General features: G+C 40.6%; 2 protein-coding genes across 2 annotated transcripts in view; both read right to left on the bottom strand.

The window, feature by feature from the left end:
- Positions 1 to 4,034: 4,034 nt before the first annotated feature.
- cdca7a (cell division cycle associated 7a) lies at positions 4,035 to 6,612 on the bottom strand. Its single transcript, XM_037686467.1, has 10 exons — positions 6,547 to 6,612; positions 5,774 to 5,917; positions 5,570 to 5,689; positions 5,285 to 5,482; positions 5,122 to 5,187; positions 4,838 to 5,029; positions 4,624 to 4,752; positions 4,398 to 4,547; positions 4,185 to 4,321; positions 4,035 to 4,114 (listed from the first exon to the last, which is right to left on the bottom strand). Exons 1-10 carry the CDS (start codon positions 6,565 to 6,567, stop codon positions 4,078 to 4,080), a joined length of 1,194 nt encoding a protein of 397 aa, XP_037542395.1. The 5' UTR covers positions 6,568 to 6,612; the 3' UTR covers positions 4,035 to 4,077.
- A 2,367-nt stretch (positions 6,613 to 8,979) lies between these two features.
- zak (sterile alpha motif and leucine zipper containing kinase AZK) overlaps positions 8,980 to 9,770 on the bottom strand; it is a 34,379-nt gene continuing 33,588 nt past the window's right edge. Inside the window, exon 19 of the mRNA XM_037686465.1 lies at positions 8,980 to 9,730. Coding sequence (XP_037542393.1) covers positions 9,033 to 9,730 — 698 coding nt within the window. The 3' untranslated portion in view covers positions 8,980 to 9,032. The remainder of the gene's footprint in view (positions 9,731 to 9,770) is intronic.

Genomic DNA, 9,770 nt, shown 5'->3' with positions numbered 1-9,770 from the left:
TCACGTTAGGGGGCGCTGTGGAGCAGTTTGGCCACGCCCACTTTTGGATCCATTACAGTTCAAAAATTTTACTAGGGGGACAAGTTTTGGTGAAGTTTGGTGAGTTTTGGGATATGCTAAGGCCTCCAAAAATGCGTCCCAAAAGTCCCAAGAAAAATAATAATAAGAAACGACACAATTACAATAGGCCTTCGCAGCGCTTTGCTGCTCGGGCCTAATAAGAAACAGCACAATTACAATAGGCCTTCGCAGCGCTTTGCTGCTCGGGCCTAATTAATCAGTTGATTTTGACCCACAGATTGTGATTGTGCCCCGTGAGTTTCATTTATTCTGCTTTTCTTCTGGCTCTGCTACAATCACCGTAGACCTGCAGGACTCTCGAGCAAATTAACAGTCTTCACGCTACCCTGCAGCCATAATGAAAATATCAGTCAATCAAAACCCATATTATGTTGTGAAATCCTACCACATATCCCCAGACCTGCATACAAATACATAGAAGGCTGTTTCATAGGTACTGTATCAATGACATATTTAAAAAGTCTTGCTGAGTTCCTTTGAAAAGCTATGAGATTATCCGCTGTGCTGCGTGTTGATGTGGAATAAAGCAGATTATCTGGATTTGTTATGAAGGAGTAGGAGAGATCCTCGGTCTCGAAGGTGGGGCCCCCATCTGCAACCTGTCTGCAGGTATGTTCAACTGCACGCTACTTCAGGGGCACTTCAACACCCCCCTCCCAGACCCTCGTCACAGGTACCCCACAGCCCACCGCCGAGCGCTACTCATTTACTGCTACACTGGTTTTCATAATTAGCGCCGCAAGGCCTCATTAAATCTGCTCTAATGAATAAATATTGTATTTCATAGCCTGATTACCAAATCAGCTCAATGCTGGAGCGTTGTAAACAATTACTTCCCTAAATATTCATCACTCCGAAGTGGATGATCATTGATATTTAATACAGGACTAGTATTTTCAAGTGCATCTTTATTAGACTAATAATAGTTTTTGAAATGCTCCTTTTGGACAGAAAGGGGTAAGAAAAAGAAATATGCGTTTTAATTTCATTTATATTTATACTTTTATTGCCAAAAACATGAGAATATAACTGTCTTTTTATTGATTAGACATTAAACTCAGAACTAATTAAATATGACATAATTAATATGGTTAGAGAAATATCTTGAGCTAATAGAAGTGTAATTTCTTTGTAAAAAATATTCTACTAAAGACCTTGATGAGGATGGATTTAAAACCTGAGACAGAAATTTCTAAAATAAGAATTTCCAACAAGACACTCAATACCTGGGTTCATACGTCATAATCAAATGATTGGATCACACTGAAATATCAGAGCGTCTGGAGGAAATACTTGACCTGCTCATCTTATCCTTCATTGAATGTTCATTAATCAATATACTGGATTTCAGTTTTACCAAATGGTCATGTATTAATGATATTTTAATAATTATTCAGCGACTCTGTGTGATGATACTCTTGTCTTTCATTGATGCAGTCCCAAAAAAAAAATCCTAATAAATAAATACAAGAAAAGCAACTTGATCACGAGAAGATGAAATCTGACACAAAACGACTAAAATAAGAGATATATGTTTTGCATTAAAAAAGACCGTAATAATGCACAAAAATACTTCTGAGTGATTAAAATTAGACAAAACAACCAGAAAGAAATAAACAACGGATTAATTCATTTTCTCTGAACAAGGAAATCTGCATTTTAGTCATAAAGTAAAAGATGACACAAAAATCTGTAAAACAAATATAATCCAGAATGGCTTTAAAAAAATGCACTTATCTAAAGCTCTGAACTATCCAAAATAAACTAGACGCACTAATAATTGTTTCACTTATTAAATTATTTACTTAAAATGTCCAAAACAGACATTTATAAAATCTAAGTTAAAACAATGTAAACAGTTGTTTGTTCCACAGAATGACACTAAACTGATTCAAACAAAAAGTGATCAAAAACACAAAGTGAGACTAAATAACTAAATAAAATCTGACAGGATAATTAAATATTTGCACCAAACTTAAAAATGATTTTGGATTTGTGTACTGATTTACAAACAATGCATTCTGGGATCATCCCAAACAATGTCAGGCTGCTGTTTAATACACTGTATTATTTTATATTATTATTGTTTAGGTTTCTTTTTTATATTATAGTTTTGCAATTTTTGGGTGAAACTCGGACCTTGAATACACAATTTCATTCCACCTCATGTACATGTGATGCAAATGACAATAAAGAACCTTGAACCACGAGCCAAAGGAGCTGCTGTGCAACCAGTTTCTAAAGAATGTGCAGAGAAGTTGAAGAAACATCTCTTAACAGAAAAGTTTAGAGGTTAGTTGTTGTCAGCCTAAAGGATCAATGACTTTAAGATGTTGAAGGATGCAAATCAAAAATAGTCCAGCTGTGCTGAAGAACCGTCCTGTCCTGCATCAGGAACCTTTAACTCACCTTATTTCAAACAAGACGTAAAAATATCACGTGGGCTGCACCGAGAAGAATAGCTAAAATATAAGAGATGATTATTAATGGAAGGCTGGAGGTTCTGCCACAAGAAACAATCTGCCTTCAGCAATAATAGACAAGTGAAAAAGGTCATGTCATTACATATAATAGTTTGTTGCTGTTAAAAATAACTAAATATCCAACCTCTGGTGTGAATTATTGACTCAGTTTGGACTTAAGAGCTTCAGTTAATGAGCATTCATGCAATCTACAACTTAACGAGCTACATTCCAATTAGTTAAAATCAAAGTTCCTAAATATAAGCTACTGGTTTAACATGAAAACAGTGAGAATCGTGAACGTGCATGGACTGAAATGGACTCACCTTTAATTCAGCTCCGTGCAGCAGCTGTACATGGTGATTATCTGACCCACTCGAGCTTGTGCAGGCAGCTGAGTGACAACCGAGACCTCCTCGCCGTTTGTTAAGCTTTACTCTGAAGGAACGCAAACTTAAGCATAAACGCCGACACGCTTTCCTATAGCATCAACAGAAACCCTTCACGTCTTTAGTTTGTCTGAATGGCTTTTTTTTTTTAATAACAGTAATTAAAGTTCAGGAGGAAGTGACGTTTGTGCACTTTATTGGTGAACACAAAGCAGAATGTCATTGTTTTGCAGTTCTTTACAGTGAATCAAACCACAGGGACTGATTTCCATCCGCAGGTCACATGAAGTTCATTTCAAAGATGAACAGCACAAAGGTTAATTTTATGTCTTTTTCCTGCAGCGGATCACAACCCTGAACAGAAAAAAAAAAAAGAGGCATATATAACTCTACTTCAACCGTTCCTACTTAGCAATGTACAGCAGAAAATGAGCCAAAGAGAGCGGAGCAGAGCGAGAACGTGCCTTTAACAGGATCAAATGATTTACAGGTATGAGATTCCCATTAGAGTGTGCTAATTGTTTCCACACCATTAGCGACAGTTATCTAATGAAGGAGATTTAAGCGGACGCTGTAGTTTATCACAGTTCCTCTCCGTTTGAGAAGAGGGAGAGGCAGTGGACCTTGGTCTGCGTCCCTTTTTCCACCCCTGCATCCAAACCAAAAGCAGGAACAAACGTGACAAAAGCATCCCCCCCCCCACACACACACACACACACCTTTTAAACAGGTATAAACTTGTAGAGAACACAAGCGTTAATTTAGAGCCAAAAGCATAAAAAGGAGGCAGATTTTTCTTTTAACATGCAGGAAGATTAAAATCGATACATTTAAAACAATGTACAGTAGAAAAACTCTTCAAAGCATGAAAGAGTGGGAACATTTTTAACAAACACGATATGCACATCCCAGGACGAGAATCGTTTTCAGGTTTAAACAGCAAATAATCGATGTTGACAAAAAAAAAAAAAACCTTTACGGAAACATTTTGAGTTTTACGCCGGAGGAAAAACGACCGTACGTCTCCTCCGGCTGTCAGTCAGCGCTGGAAATGAACTCCCAACAGGAACAATAAAGCGCTTCAAACAGAAACATTTCAACTGGGTGTGTTCAAGCTGGGCAGGAAGAACGTAGCAGCAGCTTCTTCAGTCTTTCCTCTCTTCTTCCATTTCTCGTTTCAAGCTGCAGAAAACAATCAAAAGTGTCAAGAAACCTTCAACGTACTGAAAACTGGGACTGCTTGAAATCTCACTTTTTCAGGTAGGCGTGCACGTTGTCATAGCCGTGGTACTTAGCCAGGTAGACCAGAACTCCTGTGGCGCAGCGGCCCTCTCTGGCCCGACAGAAGCTGCAGTTGCAGATCCCCCTGCAAGGTGGGCACCACCACTCCTGTAGGAAGCACGTCATTACAATCCACGCGTGCGTCTCAAATTACGATCAAAACTATGAAGGGTTCAGGACGTACTGGGTTCAGCAGAGCATCCTTGACTTCTTCTCCGTAGCGGTTGCGAAGACACGGGCCGCAGAACTGCCCCCTCACCCCTAAGCACTCTGGGTTACGACAGTTGGTTTTGGTGTCGGTGGTCTTCTGTCTGCACTGGTGGCAAGTGGATCCCTGAAACAGAAAATGTCAAAGCCGTTCAGTCACTTGGTTTCACCAACAGCTTTTTTCAGCAGCCCGGTGAACTCACAGTGTAGGTGTTGTAGACTTTCTCGCGAACGTTATGGCAGATCTTCTGCAGCTCCCGCTCGGTGATGTCCTCCACAGGTCGCACCACGTGAGGGATGGCCTTGGTGCCAGGGAAGCAACGACGACGCGGCTGCCCGGGGGAAAAAACAAATCAATATAGTTACAACAGTAACGTCTATACAGCAGACATTTACTGGTGCTCTGAGCCAACTCACAGGTTCGTCAACTTCCTCGTAGTAGGGACTTTTACGGACCAGGTTGAACTTATCCTCGGGCCCTTCCTCGGGAGGTGGGCTGGGCGGTCCATCTACCAGAGATCGAGAACGAGTGTGGGGCCGAGACGTGCGCTCTGGGTTTCTCCTGAGAGTTGTTGGTGTTCTCACAGACCGCTGAGGTGTCGCTCTTGGCTGAAGGTGTAAATTTTTCTTATTAAGAGTAAAAACCACTAGACTGTTAAGAGAAATTGACAAATCTATTAATGTTTGTTTGTTTGTTTTACCGTGGCCATCCGTCTTCCTGGGAAGAGCCCAGGCACTTTGTTCAGCTCTGCCATGAGCTTTGCCAGCTAAACAAAAAATAAATCAATCAATACAGCATGGTTAACATGTACTCTGCAGTCCAGTGTAAAGTAATCACTGTGAAACAAAAGCAAGCGACCATACCATTTCTTTGTTTTCCTTAATATTCAGAGCTCTCTTGCTCAAAGAGTTCTCCTCCTCAGAGTCCGAGTCCTGCACTTCAGGCTGAGGGAGTGGTTCAGACGCAGGTCTCTTCCTGTCCGTCTTCTTTGAGGGAAACTTCAAAGCAACTTTCAGGACATTCGGCCTGCGACCACGTCTTGGAGGTTCAACGTTTACTTTCTGAAATACATATTTTTTAAAAATGGATAGTTAAAGGGATTGTGTTTGTTTTGGTTTGGAGATGAGAAAATCAGTTGCATTTCTTACCATAGCTTTTATCTGACTGCTGATCTCACTCTCCTCAGACCCGCTGCACGAGTCCTCTGACGCAGCCACAAACATCTTCGGTTTTTCAGCCGCGCTCCTTGTCCGACTCAAGATGCTCTTCTGAAACAGGCACAAGCGTCAAATGCAACAACTTTCCATAGAAAGGGGGTACAGCGGTGGACAAACTTAGCATTTCACAGTTACCGTATTAGCAAAGCCTCCGTCAGAGCCGAAGCTGTCACAGCTGTCATCAGAAGAAGAGGAGGACAAGGTTTCCATGGGAACCAGCGGGATGCTGCGGTAGCTCCTCAGACTCATCCTGGTGGGCAGAGGCTGGGCTGCCAGTTTCTGCATGGGACAAAATTAACTGAAGTAAGTTTGTGTTTCTTCTTAGATTTTCTATAATAAAAAAAAGATCATAAAATATATTTTACACCTGAACTGTGCAAAATGCATGAGCTTAAAATCACTGATTATGAAATGGGCACTAGTGCATTTGTGTCTTTTTTACATACTAGTTACACATAACAGTTCAAAATGTTTATAGATTGTTAAAAAAAAAAACACTAAATGACAATCAAAATAACTTTTAAACGTTTATATATATATATATATATATATATATATATATATATATATATATATTTGTTTAAATATGTAATCTATTACATTTATTCTGTTGTTTGATTTCTTCTGTTGTGTTCTGTACAGTAAGAACCCTCTCAAAGCTCAAACTAAACCAAATGTAGGAGTTAGTGCGTGCACCTTAAAATCAGATAATCTGCCTAATATTTACTGATCCCCAAATAAAAGCTTGCACTCATTTTTAAAGCCTTGCACATGCAGGCCTACACTAGATCTCTGCTTAAAGAAGCAAAAGTATCAATCAACCTGTGTTTGTCATGAAGTTTAGGAAGCACACAGTGACTCTGCTGTTAACACGTTTTTAAATAAAAACTTCAGGGTGGTTTTCTTACCTTGGAGCGGGTGAAAGGCATTTTTTCCAACAGAGACACGAGAACACACCGAGTTGCAGCTCTGCGACCAACAAAGCTGGACCTGCAGCTGCAAGCCGCCAGAATCTGTTCATTTCCCGCGCCACCGGAAGGTCCTGGCAGCACGATAATAAATATAAGCTGATGGTTTATAAAAGCGTGAGAGTTGTCAGAATAAAACATGGGTTACAAAGGAAAGTAAATATGAAACTCAACTATATGGGTTGTTACAATTTGTTTTCTTTTAAATACGTTTTACAACCTAGATGATTTTGTATGTATCTTTTACGTACTGCGAAGTGGCGCGAACATTTCATTGGTTTATTTGCATACAGCGCGGGTAAAACGTTGACGCCCATCAAATGTGTTTCACTGACCTGGTGCAACCTACAGCTCTGCATACATGCGGTTCATTGGTTCCTCTGCAGCTCTTTCTACTTTGACCAAAACTAACAGAACTGAATTTTACTTGTTGTTATACCAACAACAAAAAAGGTCTAGGTTTATCGTGTCATTTCCTTTGCAAACATGTAAAAAGTACTAATACAAGGAGTAAAAATACTATGCGTTATTTCTTCAAAGTCGGATAATTACTTTTTCCACAACTAAGAAAAAAATCACATAGGCCTGCAATGTTCGTTGTTTAAATTTGTAAAACAAAAATGTAAAAAATAAAATAAAAATATTTCTTTACAAGAATCTGGTCATTTGTGTTAGCATGTAAAAAATAGATATATTTTTTTAATTCTTCAGCTGCTCCCTTCCTCAGGGGTCGCCACAGCAAATTGACTCGCTCAAAGATTTGGCGATTGTTTTTATGCCAGATGCATCTTCCTGACACAACAAACCACCGAGCTACCACAGTCCTCTGTGTGGCGCAGAGGGCTGACAACTAGGGCACCCAGGGGAGCAGATGGTGGGGGTTAAAGGCCTTGCTCAAGGGCCCAGAGTGGGGCAAATGAGGGTTGAGGCAGGTGTGGGTGCTTCACCTTTCTCACCCACATTTTAATGTTGCCAGTCCTGGGAGTTGAACTGGCGACCTTCCAATCAGACTCTCCTTTTCTAACAGTTGTGCCACCAATAAATCTTAAAACTCATTATATATTTTTAGTTTTATAATGTTACCACTACTAGCCAGAAAAGCCACCTTCAGCAAACTTAAAGTGGTCCATGGGCCACTGGTTGATATTCACATTTGTAGCATGTTGTTGCAGCTCTGGACACATACAGTAATTTAGAGAATAAGAAATGGCTCTTTTGATTATAAAGTTTGCAGAACCTTGTAAAATATCTTCTGTTAGACTTTTCTGATTCAAATGTATTTATGCGTTACATTTTGTAAAGCAATTCAAGGAGATAAAACAAGAAGACGTGAATTCATTTTCCTTTGGTAAAACTGAATAAAATGGAGTGATGAGATATACCCAGCGGTGGAAAGAGTACTGAAAATTTGTACTGAAGTACAAGTACTGTTACACAGCTTAAACTGTACTCAATTACAAGAAAAGCCTCTATAGATGAAAAATTCCTCCAGGTACGGCCACGGGCACTCGTCCTTAGTCTTTACCTCGTCATTTTCTGTGTTGACAGTGTTGTCTTCTGTCTCCATTTTGGCTTTTTCTCCAAATTTTCAGTCCATAAATGACTCTCTACTCTACAGAGTTGTCCTTTGCTTATGTCATAGGTAATTGGTGCGTTCTCGATCTGAGAGCCTTATTGGCTACAAAGATGCAGATGAACAGTTTGAATATTAATTCAAATTACGGCCGTACTCAGTAGCGACTTCTGATTTTAAAAGTAGCGAAGTAGATTACATGGTCTAAATTGTACTTGAGTATGAGTAAAATTAAGCACTTGAAAGAACTACTCATAAAGGTACAAGTACCCCAAAATTCTACTTAATTACAGTAACGTGATTGTAATTCGTTACTTCCACCCTGTATACCTAAAAACAAACAAAAAAAAAAATGTAAAAATGATGTGCAACGAGACATAACTTGGGTGGCATTTTCTCTTTAAGCTGACGGCAAAGATTATTATTTAAAGCATATGCTAATAGCTATATTTCTGTTCAAAACACACACACTCAGAAACTAAGAGAAAGAAAAACGACAGAACACAAAAACCAACTCTGAAACATCGATTTTATTTTAGTACGTTTAGAATGCTGCTATCTGTGAAGAATTAGTGATGACTTGCATTTTTAAAACGTATATGATGGTGGGTGTCATCTTCTATTAGGGCATAAAAATAAGTGTTTTTATTATAGTCATAATAAATAAAGCCTGAGCATTTTATTATTCTAAAAAGAGACATATAAAAGCACTTGGTAGCATTTCAAACATGATTATGATTCTTTTGCAGCATGTAGTTTGGTTATGAGCATGTCAGTGGGTATAATTCATATGTAAAACCTTCTCAGAGCGTGTTCAGTTTATAAACGCTGTCAGCTCTTTGTGTGGCCCACATTATGGTCTTCCACCAGCACCACGCCCTCCCCTGCCCTCTCTCCTCGACCGCCCTCTGACCTGTTTATTGTCCTGACGAGGTAATCTTTTCTGACGCTCCACTTTGATCCACCCTCCGTCGCTGACTTTGCCCCCCTCCTTTTCCTCACTGGGGCTTCCTGTCACCGACAATATACCCGGTATCATTGGTGGGCGGTTCTGTAATGTGACACAGTAACTGTTGGATCGTGGCCTCCCTGGCTGCCGTGAGCCTCTGCTGGCCTTATTATGATTATTGCTTCCTCTATTATTTGTCCATGCATGCCCCCTACCCTGCCCCCATCCCGCAGCTAACGTGTAGCTGCTCCTGCGGTGCTCGTGCGCCGCTCCGGCACTGCGTGGTCGTTCTCGCTCCGAGTTGCTCTCCGACGTGGTGCTGGAGGGACTGCTGCCCTTCGACCCGAGACTGAGAGGCGAGAGCTTGGCCGACAGGCTGGCGGTTGGCGAGGAGCTGCGGGAGTGGTTCCAGGGAGATGGGTGGAGGTGGTTTGGAGAGCGGCGCACAGCTGCAGCGTAAGACGACGCTTGGCTCTCGTGCGCAGAGAGGAACTGAGGCAGAGTGCGGGCCTCGGAGCTCATCAGAGGGGCCGTCTTCTGCTGTGATTTCTGGGTTATCATGTGCCTCTGCCTTACGTTACGCATCCACATGGGATCTATGTCTTTAAACAAAGAACATGGATTGTACTTTAACTATTTTAT

This window comes from Nematolebias whitei, chromosome 13 (assembly GCF_014905685.2).
Source record: "Nematolebias whitei isolate Nwh7 chromosome 13, NemWhi1, whole genome shotgun sequence".
In the NCBI taxonomy this organism is placed as follows: Eukaryota; Metazoa; Chordata; class Actinopteri; order Cyprinodontiformes; family Rivulidae; genus Nematolebias; species Nematolebias whitei.
The sequence above is the reverse complement of the archived record's forward strand: the minus strand, read 5'-3'. Positions and strand labels throughout refer to the sequence as shown.